The 18,627-nt window shown below is 37.2% G+C and overlaps 1 protein-coding gene across 8 annotated transcripts in view; it reads left to right on the top strand.

Annotated features, from left to right (window-relative positions):
- The window catches only part of BABAM2 (BRISC and BRCA1 A complex member 2), a 440,694-nt gene that overhangs the window by 38,932 nt on the left and 383,135 nt on the right, over positions 1–18,627 (top strand). For all 8 annotated transcript variants that reach the window (XR_003005855.1, XM_024764436.1, XM_024764437.1 and 5 more), the window contains exon 3: positions 3,105–3,181. Coding sequence is in view for 7 of the 8 variants with exons in the window: in XM_024764436.1 (XP_024620204.1) it covers positions 3,105–3,181 (77 nt within the window). In the remaining variant the exon portion in view is untranslated. The remainder of the gene's footprint in view (positions 1–3,104; positions 3,182–18,627) is intronic.

The raw sequence follows: 18,627 nt of genomic DNA, 5'->3' as shown, positions 1-18,627 counted from the left end.
TTTTAGACAGAGGTAATTAAAAAAGGGGAAACATTTTGGTTTAATCTTAAAAGAACCTTTAGGTAACATGACATTGGTTTGTTTCCCATAAAGCTATTTATCCTAGGTAATATGAAAGACAGAGCCTAACAAGATGTTTTAAATAATTTTCTCAGTATTTAATTGGAGGAGAAGCTGACTACTTTTTAGGAGAGAGAGACCAGCTTAGCCTTTCTTGCCTCTGTTCCCTTGAACAGTTCAGTTATTGGCCCCAAATTTGTGTATACCTCTCAGCAAAACAGAAGCCCTACAGTTCACTGGAGATTAGTGACATAACCTGTTTATACTCCTGTTTGAGGAGTATTACCCCTGACACCATCCCCACTTCGAGTAAGTGATCTTTCCAACAATAGGACTCTTCTAAGGTGAGTTTTTCTTCTATCTTTTCTTCTTTTTCATGCTGTGTTAGTGGCCTGTATAGATTGGCTGGCCCACCCATGGATCTGCCTCTGTGTCCATGTGAGACTTGGCTGTCATCTCACACTTTCAGCTCTTGACTTCCCTTCTCCTTAAACGTGAGCTTCTCCGCTAGTTGTCCCTGTTGAATAAATCTTCTGGTCTCCCTTGCCACTGCTGTTTCCCTCATCCAAGTACCTAGCATCATTCTTGGCCTGAAATGGACTCGTTTCTGGTCTCCTCGTTTCCGTTTTGCCTCTTTACAGTTCCCTTTTCCATACAGTATACTGGGTAATCTTTTAAAAGCTTAGAATCAGATAATATTACTCTTCCTAAAACCTTCCTTTGTGCTTAGAGTAAAACCTGGATCAACCGCCGCCACCACTTCCAAGGCTCTGCGTGGTCTGTCCCTTGCTTAATCTCTTGTCCTAATCTTTTGCTGTTTTCTCTCTCAGTCACTCTGCCCTAGCCGCATTGCCCAGACTTAGCAAGATTCCTTCCCCCAGAAATATCAAACTTGTTCCTGCCTTCACGCCTTTGCACCAGCTGTTTCCTCTAGCTGGAACGCTCTTCCCCAGAGCTTTCATGGTTGGCCCCTTCGCGTTATTCAGGTTTCGGATTTCACCTCCTCCAGGGGTCTTCCCCAGTCTTCCAGTGTAATGTGGCTCCTGTTTTATTGCAGCTCGCTGCTTTATTTTCTTCATCACATTTAGCAATCTTAAACCATCTTTGTGTGTTTGTCTCTTTTTTTATCATTTCTCCGTCCCTCGCTAGAATTTAATTATTGTGAGACTGTAGCTCTTGTCTGTCTTGTCCACCCTGTATTCCTAACACATAGAACAATGTTCAATAAATCTTATCTAAGTGAAAAGAATCAGTGAGTGAATCACGCAGGTGGAGGAATGTATTTTTCTACACCCTGAGGTGGCTGGAACCAGCCCTTCAAGTAGGAAGGGAGGAAGGTGAAGAGGCAGAGCACAAAAACACTTTCCTAGTCATGGTTAAGGCATAAAGTGAATAATATAAAGTGTGGCCCCACCGTGAATGGAAGAATTTAGAAACCTAATTCACATTGAAGAAGGATGAGTTATTCAAACAAACCAGAATCAGATTAATCCTGAGGATTTCCTGTACTATTAATAACTTCAGTCGTTAAGCGGTGTAGGTAATTTGATGATCTTCAAGACCCCAAAAGACACTTGATTGAATATTTTTAAAAAAAATCATTTAAAAACATTGCTGGTTGAATATAAGGGAAAAAATTCTTAGTGTTGCTTATAGGGTCATTTCTGTCCCTTTGTATTTTATAATGCGAAAATTTATGTGTTTCCCATAAGTGTTTTCAAAGGACTACTATGTTGTGAGCTAGAAAAGATTATACTATAAGAGAAATATTTTAGTACCTTTAATAAAATGTGCCCTGAAGAATTTTTTATATTGAAAGGTAAAGGAGGCTGTGTTCTTAAAACCTGTAAAACATTAAAGTAGATTACTCTGCAATGACTAGTGCAATTTTGTTTAGTTTATAAACTAATATTTTTATTGGCCCCTAAAGGTAAAGAGGAATAATCAACCTAGTGATTTATGTTAAATACATTAAAGTTTCTCTCTGCTTCTTTTCTCTTTCACATTCAAATAGTTTTGGGAAAAAGTAATAGTTAATCTGAGATCTCAGTTAGTTTTTTTTCGAGCCAGCACTTCTTAAATTTAGTTTCAAATGACTGTTGCCCTTCAAAGTGGCCATCTCGGAAAGTTGTACATTTGTTCTAACAATGCTTCCATTCCTTAAACTACTTTTGTAGGTTCTTTTTCAGAAATGTTTCATAGGCAGTTTTGGAATTATGAATGAAAATTAGCCTTCTTTACAAATTAAAAACCTTGCTTTTTTTTGGACTAAATGAAGACATACAACTGCCTTGACTGACTTCATATTAATATTTTATTAATTTATGAAGCCAATACTGCTGTTATGCAGTTGAAGTTATGACTCAGAAGATTACGAGAGATATCTTACAAAGTAAATCTCTGTAAAGAACAAAGAGTATTGTATAACTTTGTTAAGTAATAGATTAAAAAAAAAAACAAGCTGTTGAGACCTGGGTGACTAACTCACCCCCCTTTTAGATTTGCATTTTATCTGAAACTGAGTGCAGTGCATTGTGCTCTGCTACAGATGTAAGTTATGGGGCGCCAAATCTAGAGGAAGCGCCTTATTTTCGGGAAAAGAGAGAAAACCATCTGGTACTAGAAAAAGACCACAAGTGGGCTCTTTTTAGTACTAACTGAGTGAAAACCAAGAGTCTATATTTAAAATATGACCATAAAACTACTCTTCTTTTACAGCTCTTGACATCAAAGACTACAGACCTGTTTTGGATCATATACCTGTTTTCAAAGTCGAGATACACTTCTTTGAGAGAAGTAGTTGAAGCAGTGTTGTTATTTATTTTTAGAAGGCATATAGGTTTTATTGTGGGAGAAATGAATTATTTGTTTGAGTGCAAGTCTTGCTGTGTCTTGGCCTCCATGACCATTAAGGGCTTTTATTTTGTTCTATAAGCCAGTGTTTTAATCGGTTGTCTTTAAGGATCACTTTTTATTAACTTATTAAATATTGTAAATACGCGGGATTTTAAGAAACTCTTTTCTTCTCTTTCTTTCTTTTAAAGCTGCACGTCATTGACTCCTGGACCCAACTGTGACCGATTTAAATTGCACATACCATATGCTGGAGAGACATTAAAATGTAAGTAAATGATGACTCTTCTACTGAAAAATGTAGATTACAGTGCTAGCTATTGGATTTTGTGCTTTAGTTTTTATTTCTGGCTTTTAGGTGTTATCTCCTAAGATACTGATCAGAAGGATTTACCACTTTTTGAAAATTTGTCTTTCAGTCCTAGTTCTAGTCTAAGTAAGGCATGCAGCTCAATATATCAAAAAAACAGACAACCCAATCCAAAAATGGGCAGAAGACCTAAATAGACATTTCTCCAAAGAAGATACACAGATTGCCAACAAACACATGAAAGAATGCTCAACATCATTAATTATTAGAGAAATGCAAATCAAAACTACATTGAGATATCATCTCTCACCGGTCAGAATGGCCATCATCAAAAAATTTACAAACAATAAATGCTGGAGAGGGTGTGGAGAAAAGGGAACCCTCTTGCACTGTTGGTGGGAGTGTAAATTGGTGCAGCCTCTATGGAGAACAGTATGGAGTTTCCTTAAAAAACTAAAAATAGAACTACCATACGACCCAGCAATCCCACTACTGGGCATATTCCCGGAGAAAACCATAATTCAAAGACTCATGTACCACAATGTTCATTGCAGCTCTATTTACAATAGCCAGGAGATGGAAACAACCTAAGTGTCCATTGACAGATGAATGGATAAAGAAGATGTGGCACATAAATACAATGCAATATTACTCAGCCATAAAAAGAAACAAAATTGAGTTATTTGTAGTGAGGTGGATGGACCTAGAGCCTGTCCTACAGATTGAAATAAGTCAGAAAGAGAAAAACAAATACTGTATGGTAACACATATATATGGAATCTTAAAAAAAAAAAAATGGTGATGAAGAACCTAGGGGCAAGACGGGAATAAAGACGCAGACCTACTAGAGAATGGACTTGAGGATAGGGGGAGGGGGAAGGGTAAGCTGGGACAAAGTGAGAGAGTGGCATGGACATATATACACTACCAAATATAAAATAGATAACTAGTGGGAAGCAGCCGCATAGCACAGAGAGATCAGCTCGGTGCTTTGTGACCACCTGGAGGGATGGGATAGGGAGGGCGGGAGGGAGGGAGGTGCAAGAGGGAAGAGATATGGGGATATATGTATATGTATAGCTGATTCACTTTGTTATAAAGCAGAAACTAACACACCATTGTAAGGCAGAAACTAACACACCATTGTAAAGCAATTATACTCCAAAAAAGATGTTAACAAAACAAAACAAAAACAAAGTAAGGCAGTTGGCAGGGAGTAAATTGTGGTCAAGTGGGCATGCACACGTTTTATCTTTTATAGCAAAGGTCAGAAATACAAATGGCTACAAGGCCAGACTGGTAACATGAATGAGGGAAGCAGCCTAGGTGTGGCAAATTGGGGCACTCCTACCCAGTTTCGAGGGGTTGCCCTTACTGATTTATTGAGAAAAGGCAGAAATCTGAATTTTTATTTGAATTCTCAGTTTTAGATGTAGGCCACTTCTTCAAAATTACAATGTGGGCCAGCATTATGCAGGCCAAACCATGTGTTTGTGGGCTGGCTTGAGCTCTTGAACCACTGGTTTGTGACCTCCATGAATAGTATGCAAGACTTACTGTAGGATTTAGTCCACCATCTACAGCATCTGCCTAGGTTGCATCAGCCCTTCTCTGCCATAATTACCAGTACTGAAGCTCTAGCCTCGTGTGGAAATGATGATAGCTTTGGTTGGTTAGTATCAATAATCTCATCAGGAATTTTCTTTCTTGAAACTGTACTAGTGAATGGGATATGAAAGTCTCTCAATTCTTATACAGAGGAATAAAGAACAAAGATGTTGAAGGTGGGACAGACGGGTAAGCAGTGTCTTTCAGACCACTATAGGCTAGGAAAGGCCACATCTTAGTATTCGCAGAATCACTTTAAATTAATTTACCAAATGCAACGTGAACCAAAAAATTTGTGACGTGCTGACTTGCTAACCTTTCATTGTTAGATCATTCTCTGGAAACCATTAAAATACAAAAGAATTTCACCTGTCTGAGGTAGTAGGACAGACTAGGTTGCTACTTTTTTGGGGGAAAAATAGTTTTGACTAAATTTGAAGAAAATGATCAAAGTAAATCATTCGCATTTACTAAAAATGTAAATAATTCAAACATTTTTTAATACATGAAAACAGTAGTCCTCTGTTCCATTTCTCCCCAACGCTAGTCCTCTTTCTCAAGGGAACCACTTAAAATATTTAAAAAAAATTGTTTCAGTGTTTAGCTCTCCTGGGGATGATCGCCACATATCTAAGTAATATGCTTATGCCTCTATTTCTTGGCTTATCAATTTTAGATATTACTATCTTTTGATTTTCTGCTCTGATGCATAGGGTATCAGCCTATTTTCACTGCACCCTTTATCTCTCTCTTCTCCTCTGTAGTGTAATTTTACCACCACTATTGGTTCCTGTGTTGGTTACCCTGTAGCTTCAAATTTTTTCTTTTCTTTTTTTTTAAAGGATCATTTAAAGCATTGTATTATATAGTTAAGTGAACAGCTCCTAAAAGTTCCCAGTCAGTGCCTGGCACACAGTTATCACTGTTATTACTTAAGCAAAATCTCTGTGCAGTGATCATGACCACTTAGTATGCTTTTATTTAGTTTCCCGTTAACCATAGACGGTGTCTTTTGGCTCCTCACTTTATAAGATGAAGATATTAGCCCCTGACCTTCCTTCCATTCCTCTTCCTCACCCTCCCAACTTCTGTCTTCTCTTATTTTCCTTTTGCATTGTCAAGGGTGATAATTTACTGTCTGTTCTAAATCTGCAGTTGCCATCTGTGCTTTGTCCACAAATTGCTTGAATGATTACTCTGCAGGCCTGCTCCTGTAGTTATCACTATGGGATTTACCTTTATTATTCTCTTGGATTTGACCTTGTGTAGAATCTGTGTATTGAAAATTCTGTGTTTTTAGAATTATGTCTTGGTAAACAGGTTACCTTGTTATTTTGCTGGACCACAGTCTCAAACAACTTGCTCAGATTCCACTCCTCCCTCCATCCTTCCACCTTTCCTGTAGCTCCTCTGATAATTTTTTATTACCACAGTCATAATTAGGTATCTTAATTTTCTTTTTTAATAAATTTATTTATTTATTTATTTTTGGCTGCATTGGGTCTTTGTTGCTGTGCTTGAGCTTTCTCTAGTTGTGGCGAGAGCGGGGGCTACTCTTTGTTGTGGTGCATGGGCTTCTCATTGCGGGGGCTTCTCTTGTTGCTGAGCACAGGCTCTGGGTGCATGGGCTTCAGTAGTTGTGGCACACAGGCTTAGTTGCTCCATGGCACGTGGGATCTTCCCGGACCAGGGCTCAAACCCGTGTCCCCTGCATTGGCAGGCGGATTCTTAACCACTGCGCCACCAGGGAAGCCCAGGTATCTTAATTTTTAAGAGCTCTAAGAGCTCTGTTTCTCTTTTGCAACATCTTGTTCTTATTTTATGAATGTAGTATCTTAAAAGTTTTTGAAGGATATAGTTTTTTTTTTCTGTTTTCTGAATTATTTTGATTTTCCCCAGGGATTATATTTTTATCATCTTTTTTTTTTTTTAACCTCTGTTATTCTATAGCCTTTCCTCAAATAAAAGATGGGTTTTGGTTGTCCATTTATATTTAAAACATGATAAAACTCTGATTGGGACTTCAGTATGGGCAGGACTTAATAGGGTATGTGGGTTAATGGTGGGCAGGCTGTTAATATGAGCACCCCTACGTGTCATATTTGGAGTTCAGCTGTTCTAGCTCTCCCCCAAATAGTTTATTCTGGTTTTTAAGAAAGTCTTCTATATTTTTTTCCTGGGGATACATATCTGGCCACCATGCCATTTTTGGGAGATGGGTATATAGATTATTGCCTGTGGAGCTTTTAGTCAGTCTCCCTGTTCTTAGCCCCTTGTCTCATTCTTGCCTCTCCTTACACCGGATGACTACAAGTTTTTATGGCTTTACCAGGACAGATGGCTTCCTTCTCATCAGTAGCCTCTTCCTCTCATTATTGCAACTAAAGCTTTCTCTGCCCTGTCTCTTCAAGTACTACTCTTCCATCTGCATTCTGCCTTCTAGGAATTTGTGGAAATGTTGCTACTGTTTTCCCTTCCTCTTCACTCTCCTGTTGTTTTTGATTTTTATCTTTCTGTTTCTCCACTATCATTTAATGAGAGGGTGGGTCTTAGGAGAGAGAGGAAGTAAATGTTTGTGGTCAGTCCACAGTCTTGAGCCAGAAGTAATGTGACTTCACAAAGATCCTTCTAGCTGTATGAGTTTATGTTAGGAAGCATTTACTAGTATCCTGTATCCTCTCACTACTGTAAGCTTTTATAACATTGGTGATAAGGGTATTTGGACTGGTATTTACCATATCTTGTAGTTATGTCCTATTAAGTTATTGCTTGATATCATCATTATATGCTAGAGACTTAATGTAGCCTGTAGAATGCTCTATAATAATTGAGTAATAGATGAACTTTATATACTGAGATTCTTGCACATTAAGGTGAGTCAGACTCCTAACCTTAAGCAGCGCATAGCCAAATAAAAGGAAAAGACAATTGATTATGGAAACTGTATTTACAAAAGTTTATTGAATTGGAAAAATAAGAATGTGACATTCTGTTCTTGTATCAGTCTTTTGCCAACAGAAATTCAATCTTTAGAAGTTATTTATTGTACAAGGAATTTGTAATTGGAACATTGCTCTTAACAATTCAGAAAATAGGAAGGACGTACAGTACTTTGCAGATTTGGAGTCTGTTTCTATTTTGTCTTATATATTTTACTCTGCCTTCTCAAAGCAGATTAATGACAGTATTATGTAACCAAATTTTATATTTTGAGATATTTTATATACTAGGAAACAGTTCATCTATAAATTTTGCAGTTAATGATAGTGAGAATGAAAGACAAAGGAGAGGGCACATTTCTACTCATGAATTCATGAATTTATTCCTACAGAATTACCCACATGTAAAATGAAATAATTGAAGTAAAAAAGACCAGAAGATTACAGTACATTAGGAATGACGTTATTGTCTCCTCAGCTCTTTTCAATGTGAAGAGAAAACTTGGGCATTGAAAGCATTGCCAATTTGTGTAAGATTCTCATGGAAGATATCAAAGGATATCTGATAAAGAGAAGTCCTTCTAACACAACATCGTAAAGCAACCATACTCCAATAAAAATTAATAAAAAAAAAAGTCCTTGAATTTCATGATTGTAGAAGAGACAACTGGTACTTACTTAAAGAGGATTGGAGAAGTGAATCATCAGTGATGAAATTGATTTAAATAAAACAAATGTTAAGATCTAAGATGGTGCCACTAAAATGAGTGAAAATATGCCCATTACAGCAAAATTCACAGAGGAAGATCCGCGAGATTTTTATAAATGCATATTTGTAAAAATAGTCATGCGCTACGGCACTTAACTCTTGAAGAAATTATTGTGTTTGTGTTTTTTTGTGTCCTATTTAAATAGGGCGGGTGTGAAGCTGTTTTGCTCGTATTTTATTTGTAACCTGTACCTTATTGCCTGGTATTTAGAGGGGAATTTGTGTTTGTGTAATGAATGGACCATGTTCATTCTTTGGATATGGTAATGAAGAGGTTTGGTGAGGAAGTGACAGAACTCTGAAATATTCTCAATTTTACAAGTTTTTTGAGTAACACTATTATGTAACTATAAAGAGAGATAAGTGAAATATTTTAAGTTATATCAAGCAAATCTGTGGCCGAAATCAAATGGTTTCCTAACACTGGTTTCAAATTTGAAATTATCTTTTGTTGAAAATTTCTATTTTTCATACTAACAATTTATTTTAATCAGGGACTGTTTGGTTATAAGAAACCCATTGGAACAAACGTAAATAAAGAGTTTGTTTGTCTTTATAAGGAATTAAGTGAACTCCATGGTGCCCAAGGGCAGGAAGTATAGCCAGGCCTGATACGGACTGGAAGGATGGCAGACACAATAGTAGCTGGTCGGCATCTGTGTTCTTGTATGTCTTTGTCTTTCTCCTGAAACATATTTTCTTGTCACCATATTCACTTTATTCTTTCCCCCCATATTTCTGTTTCTCCTCATGTGGAGCAGAAATGGCTTCCTGAGCCCCCTAGGACATGGTGACTAAGTTCAAGGCCACAAGAGACAGTCTGTGGTCTTCGAGTGAGAGGGTCTGTTTGGCATCTTGGGCTGGGTGTCCACTTGGGATCCAGTCATATAGCCAAGAGCTCTGGTTCATGTACTATCATGGTTACTAGAGGCCATTTTAACACAAAGTGAGCATGGGCTGGGCAGGTACCCAGAGAGGTATCTATTACAGTGTTTCAGGAGTTCTTTCTAAAGAGATTCCACGTGAAACTAGAGGCATTTTCCCTTTGTCTTTAGCAATAGAAGCAGTGCCATTGTTTATCATCTGAGAGGAATGATGAATATTTCAAAGCCATTTGTGACAGAGTCAAGAAGTCATGCCAAAAAATTATCTCCAAAGGTTTTGAAGTTGAAAGACTTTCCCAGAGGAAAAGCCTTTTTTTCAGAGGAAAAAGTGAAAAAAAAACAAAGATTATGATTTGAATAATATGTTATGTCTCCTTGTCTTCAGAGGAGGAGTATAAAATCGAAGCATTTCCAAGGCTTCGATACTATGTCACTAAATTTAAATGTGTATTTTTTGGAGAATGATTACAACAAAAGGAAACCAATCTCAGAACTGCTATTTAAATGGAATGTATCATTTAATGAAACAGTGGTCAAATATACACAAAGATTTTTATAGACAAATTGTAAATAGTGTTCCAGAACTTCTGCTTTACTGAATCTTGAAATTCGACTTCATTTTTATCCTATCTCAAGTGGTTTGGCTGCTCTGTGTGTGTGTTTGTGTGTGTGTGTGTGTGTGTGTATGCATTGACACAGTGCTTCTTGCATCTCAAGTCTATTATATATTACTTTGTCTTAGCCAATCAGCATAGTAAACTCAGAAAGCTCTTTTTCCTCTGCTCTTTGTCCTTTTCACTTATGTAGCGGTGTGTAGAGACACTCAAGGGCTTTGCCTGATGGCTGTCAAACATAAACTAAACCCCAAACTGCTGGCACCAGAAGGTCCCAGTGGTGTTTTGGAGAAGTTTGTTGCATCAGCTGAAGGAGATATTAAGGTTCTATTGATTTAATCTTATCTGTAAGAACTTTTCACTTTGCTTGCTTTGTTCTTATACCTTATATTCTGAACTTTGGTGTAGGTTCAAAGGTTGGCTGCTGTGGCTGTAGCTGTTGGCAGTTTTGTTGGGATGACAGTGTTATTTTATGAAAAATTTCTTGTATTGTTTAAAATAAATAATCTATTTGGAAAATGTTAACCGAGTAATCTTTCTGCTTTAACCTTTTCGCCCTTCCCTTCAGTATTTTAGCAACCGAATCTCACAGCCTAGCATTCGAGGCTGTCACAGGCTGCCCTTCCAGCCTCTCCTTGGCCCCCCTCGGTGGAGCTCAGCTGACGACAGTCCAAGTCAAAAGCCTATATACGCTGTACTGGTTGAAGTAGATTTTTTTTAATAGTAGCTTTTATTAAGATATATTTTACATACCATACAATTTGGTCTTTTTAAAAAAAATTTATTAATTTATTTATTTTTGGCTGCGTTGGGTCTTCGTTGCTGCGCGCGGGCTTTCTCTGCTTGAGGCAAGTGGGGGCTACTCTTCGTTGCGGTGCATGGGCTTCTCATTGCGGTGGCTTCTCTTGTTGCGGAGCATGGGCTCTAGGCACGTGGGCTTCAGTAGTTGTGGCTCACAGGCTCAGCAAAGTAGCTTCTATGTAAAGAAAACAACCTAGAAGCCAATAATCACATTCAAAGTTACTATTAAATTGTTTACAAAATATAGATGATTACCTCATTAAAGGTTCTCTCTGATCTCGCATCAGCCTCATTGTAATTTCACAGGCTCTTCAAAAAAGACCTTCTGTTTCCATGGGACCCATTCCATTAACCATATTATGAGTCAGGCGAAATGGAACAATTTCTGGGACCTCAAAGGTTTCTCCCTTAAAACAATGAATTTCATTAAAAAGTAAAAATTTTGGAATTTTAGAATCTTTGTGCAAAAAATTTAGAGCTTTTAGCAAAGAGCAAACATATCCTCAAAATATTTGTATTTGCAACTTACGTTAGAGGCCTACATCCTGAAGGAGCCATATGACTCTACCTTTGCTTTTGAGGAGCTGAAACACAGCTCCTTAGATAAGATCTAGAGAATGGATGGATTCATCTTTCACTGAATTACTAAAGTGAATAGAATTATAGAGCAATATTTATGCATTCAATATTTAGCCTTATATTAACTCACTTAATGTCCTTCTTCAATAGTATAAAGTACAAACAAAAATACTCTCATAATTTTCTTCTTTTCTTTAAGACTTTCACTTTAAAACAGGAGGGGAAAAGAAATAGCCAAGTGTTAGATGCTCACAATCCCTGAGACAGGAAATGTAACATGTAATATAATGAAGTTCAGTTCATTTATTTTCTGCCATTCTCTAACACCTGCCTTTCCTAGGGCTTTTTCATCCCTCCAATCAGTTTCCCTAAATTCCTCTCTTGTATGAATCCCCTGTACCAGTGGTTTATCTTTGCTTTGTTTTCCATTGGGTCTGTGACCTTTCTTGGTTTCCTGTGACAGCAGATGGCAACCCATGGAGAATGAGGGTGAAGGAAAAAGTGGGTTTAATTATTAGTCTGCCTTTCAGGATCATAACATTGGAAAATTGGAGGAGGGCCTTAAGGAGAGTCCAACAACCTTATTTTATTCCCAGACCCCAGTCTGGACCTACAGAATCTGAATTACCTGTGATGTTTCCTAGGTATCTGCATGAAAAAAAAAAACAAAAAAAAATTCTTAGGTGCTGCTGCCATGTTTGGAAACAATCATATTAAACTACTCTGTCTCTCTCTCTCTAAAAAAAAGCCTATATACAAGTGATTTGCTTGTTGTACTTCTCAAATATCCTGTCTTTCTACTTTTAATTTATTTATTCATTTATTTATTTATTGGCTGTATTGGGTCTTCGTTTCTGTGCACGCGGGCTTTCTCTAGTTGTGGCGAGTGGGAGCTACTCTTCGTTGTGGTGCGCGAGCTTCTCATTGCAGTGGCTTCTCTTGTTGCAGAGCATGGGCTCTAGGCACGTGGGCTTCAGGAGTTGTGGCTTGCGGGCTTCAGTAGTTGTGGCACTCAGGCTCAGTAGTTGTGGCTCGCAGGCTGTAGAGTGCCGGCTCAGTAGTTGTGGTGCATGGGCTTAGTTGCTCTGCGGCATGTGGGATCTTCCCGGACCAGGGCTTGAACCCATGTCCCCTGCATTGGCAGGCAGATTCTTAACCACTGCGCCACCAGCGAAGCCCCCCTCTTTCTACTTCTGTTCGCACTGTTTAGTCTTCAGTAGGACGGACCAAGGCAATAGTAAAATGGCCGACTGTTCTGTGACGTATTTGGTTCTTCATTGGCACCTGCCAACCTGCTGCTCTGATGGCTGTGCTCTTTGTGAGGCTCCTTGGCTGGGACTCCAGATCACCTGCGAGGAGAGGAGGATTGAACCAATTTTACTAGGACTTGTAACAGTTGGGCTAAGTAAAAATTTGGACACAGAAGTCCAGGGATTTAGTTTGGCATCATGCCAAGAGGCATTATAATTTTTCTTGGTAGTATATTTCATTTTACTTTATTTTTATCTTTTCAAAAGATTCATTTACTTAAAGATTATTATTATCTAGCGTTCAAGGTATTTTTAGAGGCTAATTAGGGAGGCAGGTCACCTTTGATTTAGTGAATGTTTTAAAAAATGATCATTGAAAGTCAAGTAAGAAGTGCTAATTTTGTGGATTAGACATTAACTCTCCCTTAGATTTTGAGGATTCCTTTGTCCTGGTATTTCAGAATGTTTCTTCTGGGAATTCATGGAATGTTGGAAGAATTTTTAATAATAGCAGCTAACATTATTAAAAATTTGTAAAGTCAGAAGTCAGCTTAGTTATAGGCTAACTATATATGTATAAAATCTGGCTTTGATGCTGATTATAGTTTATTAAAAGATGACTGATAAAATTGCTATGACTAACTTATTGAGCATATATTTTATAGACAGGCTTATTTATATACATGTTCTCATTTAATCACACAGTAACTTTGAGATAGAAATTTATATCCCACTTTTTTATATTAACTTTATGGAAGTATAATTTACATAAAATAAAATGTACCGGGGGCTTCCCTGGTGGTGCAGTGGTTGAGAGTCCGCCTGCCGATGCGGGGGACTCAGGTTTGTGCCCCGGTCCAGGAGGATCCCACATGCTGCAGAGCAGCTGGGCCCGTGCGCCATGGCCGCTGAGCCTGCGCGTCCGGAGCCTGTGCTCCACAACGGGAGAGGCCACAACAGTGAGAGGCCCGCGTACTGCAAAGAAAAAAAAAGTACCCATTTTAATGAACAATTCCATACATTTTGGCAGCTATAAATAGCTATTTAACTACACCACAGTCAAGACGTAGAACATTTTCATCGTCCAAAGGTATAGAACATTTTCTTTCCTCCACAAGTCAGTTCCTTCCACCACCATCCCCAACCCTTGATCCTTATCTTCTCTCTGAAATTGTAAACGGTTTTGCCTGTTTTAGAATTTCATATAAATGGAATCATATACTATGTAGTTTTGGGTATATGGCTTCTTTCATTCAGCTTAATGTTTTTGAGATTCATCTATACTATTCCATATATCAATGCTTTGTTTCTTTTATTGCCAACAGTAGAACACTGTATGGATATACCACAGTTAAAACAAAAATTCATTCATCTGTTGAAGGGCATCTGAGTTATTTCCAGGTTTTGGCTTGTATGAATAAAGCTGCTGTTAAATTTTTGTACATGTGTTTTTGTGGAGATATGTTCTCATTTTCTTGGGTAAATACCTAGGAATGGTACTGCTGTGTTGTAAGCTAAGTGTATGTTAATGATTAAACTGCTTTCCAAAGTGGTTGTACTATTTTACATTCCTACTAGCAATTTATGGGCTCTCTAGTTATTCCATATTCTTACCAACATTTGATATTGTTGGTCTTTTAAATTACATTTATTCTAGTGGATGTGTAGTGTATCTCATTGTAGTTTGTTTTTTTTTTTTTTTTGGTACGCAGTCCTCTCACTGTTGTGGCCTCTCCCGTTGCGGAGCACAGGCTCCGGACGTGCAGGCTCAGCGGCCATGGCTCACGGGCCCAGCCGCTCCGTGGCATGTGGGATCTTCCCAGACCGGGGCACGAACCCGTGTCCCCTGCATCGGCAGGTGGACTCTCAACCACTGCGCCACCAGGGAAGCCCCTCATTGTAGTTTTGATTTGCATTCTCATGTGCTTATTGGCTATTCATATATCTTTTGTTAAGTGTTCAAATGTTTTTGCTCAATGTTTTGATTGGATTGTTGGTTTTTTTGTTGAGTTATAAGTGTTCTTTATATAGTCTGAAAAGAAGTTGTCAGTTTGTCAATATTTTCTCATAGTCTATGGCTTCTTTTTTCATTTTCTTAATGGCGTCTTTCCAATAGCACAACTTTTTAACTTTGATGAAGTCAAATTTAACATTTTTTCTTTGTTGTTTATGCTTTTGGCTTCTTGTTTAAGAAATCTTTGCCTACCTGAAGGTCTTAAAGATTTTCTCCTAGAAGTTTTATATTTTTTACCTTTAGCATTTTGGTCTATGATCCAATTTGAGTTAACTTTGACCGTATGCATGTTAATCAACCATTTAAGTGTGGGCCCATTTCTGGACTTTACATTGTATTCCACTGATATATCTATCCTTATGTGAGTATAACCCTGCCTTGATTATTATAGCTTTGTAGTAAATCTTTAAGTCAGGTACTATAAGTCCTACTACTTCTACTATTTCTATTTCCATAGAAATTTTAGAATTAGCTTGTTAATGTCTGCAAAAATCCTGCTGAGATTGCATTGAATCTGGAGGTCAATTTGCATATAATTAAGATCTTAATAACGTTGAGTCTTCCAATGGATGAAAATGATAACCTCTCCATTTATTTAGGTCTTCTTTAAGTATTTTGTAGTTTTTAGTGAACAGGTCTTGTACAAATTTTGTTAAATCTACCTCTGAATATTTCATATTTTTTGATGCTAATTTATAGTATGTCTATTTTCAACTTTCTTTTTCTAACTCTTTGTTGCTAATATATTGAAAATATAATCCCCCCATATTTCTTTTTCTTGCCTTAGGGCACTGACTAGAGTCTCCTACATGTTGTTGGATTCAAGTGATGAGAGCAGACATTCTTGCCTTGTCCAGATTTTAGGGGAAAATATACAGTCTTTCACCATTAAGTATAATATTGGCGGTATATTTTTCACAGACACCCTTTATCAGTTTGAGGACGTTCCCTTCTATTCCTATTTAATTGAGAGTTTTTTGTTTTGTGTTAAAATCAGGAATGGATGTTGTATTTTGGCAAGTACTTTCTTCATCTATTGAGATGATCATGTGGTTTTTAAAAAATTTTATTAGTATGGTGGATTGACTTTTGAATGTTCAACTTACCTTGCATTTCTGATGTAAACTCCAGTTGGTCATGATGTATTAGCCTTTTTATATGTTGTTGGATTCAATTTGCTAAATAAAATAGTTTAGAATTTTGCATTTATGTCCATGGATGATATTGGTTTGTAGTTTTCTTCTATGCTTGTTACTGGTTTTAGCATCATGGCAAAACTGACTTCAGCACAGAACGAATTGTGAAATGAGAACCATTTTCCTCAGTTTTGGGGAATAGTTTGTGAAGAATTCATATTATTTCTTCCTTAAATGTTTGGTGGAATTCTCCAGTGAAACCACTTTAAAGTACAGATTAAATTTCCTTAATAGATATAGAACTTAAGTCATCTACTTCTTCTCAAGTGTCAGTAGCTTGTATCCTTAAAGGGATTTGTCCGTTTCATCCAAGTTGCTGAATTTATTGGCATAATGTTTTTCATAATGTTCTTGTTTTTTTTTTTTTTAATATATAAAATCTATAATGTTGTCACATCTGTTTTTCCTGATATTGGTAATTTGTTTCTTCTTTTTTCTTTTTACCAGTCTGGCTAATTTTTTAATTTTATCTTTTCAAAGAACCATCTTTTGACTTTATCCATCTTCTCTGTTGTATTTCTGTTTTCTATCTTATTGATTTCTATTCTGATCTTTGATATTTCTTTCTTCTCTTACTTTGGGTTTTCTTCTTCTTCTTCTAGTTTATTAAGTGGAAGCTGAGGTCATTGATTTGAGATCTTTCTTTTATGATATTGGTGTTTAATGCTATAAATTCCTATCTAAGTACTGCTTTAGCTCTATCCCTCAAATCTGGATATGTTATATTTTCATTTTAGTTCATCATATTTCTTATTTCCCTTTTGATTTCTTTTTTGACCCATGGGTTATTTAGAAACATCATTTAGTTTCCAGAATTTTCTAGATTTTTCAGATATCTTTCTTTTAGTGATTTTGAATTTAGTCCCATTATGGTCAAAGAACATACTTTGTATGATTTACATCTTTTAAAATTTATTGTGACTTGTTTTATGGGTTCTGGTATGGACTGTCTTAGTAAATGTATAGCATCTTGTGAGAGTACAAAGTTGGTGTCAGTACATTTCTGTTAATTAACTTTGTATCTTAGGATGATTCCCTTTTTTTGCAAGATTATGGTACTGGCAATAGTGACTTCATATCAGAAAAGAGGGACTAATAGTTTTTCAAAATAGGTAAAGCAGAGACTTTAAAATTCTGGTCTGACCTAAGAATTAAAGGTTTTTAGGAAACGAGGTTCTGAATGGAAGTGTATGGAGGGCCCAGATGTGCTTCTGTTTCTTTTGAACTAGTCCTTTTTCTTTATTATTTTGGCCCTTAAGGACATTGAGCTGCTCTCACCTCCAGGATATTTCAACAGAAGTTAGCATAAGACCTTTTGGGACATTTGATGGGCATTCCAGATGGCACAGGCACTCCCGATCACTTCTGGTTGCACGGCAGGCTTTATGTGACATTTTCTGATTGCTGATCTCCGTTGATTTTCACTGGATCATTAGTCTGCTTTAGGGGAAATAATTGAGATTGCATATTTCCATTCTCCCAAAGGATATGAACCATGTCTAAATTTCCTAGTATGTGGCATCATTCATATTAACTTGTGTATGTTGATTCTTAATAAATCAATCTCTCTTTATAGTTATTTGTGTGGCAGAGATGGCTCTTCTGTTTCTATCAAAATAAAAAATGAGACTTCTATTTGATATAAGCAGCCTAACTGTTCATAAAACAGTTCTTTTAATACTTTTCCCAGGCTGCTGTCAAACCTCCAATTTATTGAAATCCTTCTTCACATTTCCAGAGTTAGGCGAGAGATCTTTTGATTCTTCTGCTGGTTCTATATCAGCATATAAAAAACAAAACCAGAAGTGGCTTTACCTTTCCCATTTCCCTTTTGATGCCATTCACGTTAATACCATTAGTAACAATACCACCAAAAAACAAATCAATCAATAAATAAGATTCTTGTTTTTCTTCTGCCTTTGGCTACAGGGCTTGGTTGGAAAAGGAAGAGAACAAAGTGTTTTAGTAGGATCATGTCTTTAGTGGTGGGGAGTTAGAGCCATTAAAAAAAAATAAGCAAGTTAAAAATTGTGGCAAAATAGGAAGGTGGATGCGAAGGGATTTAGGAACTTCCAAGGAGGTCTATAGACTTCAGATGAAGTCCACATACATCTAACTTGTGGGGGAGGTGAAGGCACAAAGGAAGAGAGAGAGTTAACTTGAGGAGAAAGAGAAATAAGTTAAAAAAAAAGTTTTCATGCCGTCTGAATAAAATTTATATTTCCCCCCCTCCTTGGGCCTTAGAAATTAGACTCTTTTCCTATTATTGTCGCTCTGTATGGGAAACCCTGTTTAATCGTGGTGCCGTAAACCTAAATTGATGTGGTTGCATTCAGCGTATAGAAAAGTTCCAACTCCATCTCTAGTTAGTTCTTCCTTTGTACTTATGCCTAAACCTCTCCATCTGGAGAAGTGCCAATTTGCCACTAAATTTAAATAAATAAGAACATTTCTCATCAATAGGGGTGGCAAATTTAGCCCCTCTTCAGAGCACTGAGCAATTTATGACCATATGTTAAATACCATAAAACAGCTTTAAAGACTTGGTCCCTGGCCATTGCCAGATTGCACCGTAGGAGTAGGCAGCACTGTGAGGGGCTGGGAATGTTTCCTCCGGCCCTTGGAGGCCTCAGCAACTCCCTGGTGTCACAGCCAAAGAGGCCTGTTTTCAAACATTCCCTTTATAAAGGTGAAATACTAAAAGATTCCATTTTGGCATTTGGGTGCAAAGAAGGCAAGGCTTCTTTTTG

Source organism: Neophocaena asiaeorientalis, unplaced genomic scaffold, assembly GCF_003031525.2.
Source record: "Neophocaena asiaeorientalis asiaeorientalis breed wild unplaced genomic scaffold, Neophocaena_asiaeorientalis_V1.1 scaffold345, whole genome shotgun sequence".
NCBI lineage: Eukaryota > Metazoa > Chordata > Mammalia > Artiodactyla > Phocoenidae > Neophocaena > Neophocaena asiaeorientalis.
The sequence above is the reverse complement of the archived record's forward strand: the minus strand, read 5'-3'. Positions and strand labels throughout refer to the sequence as shown.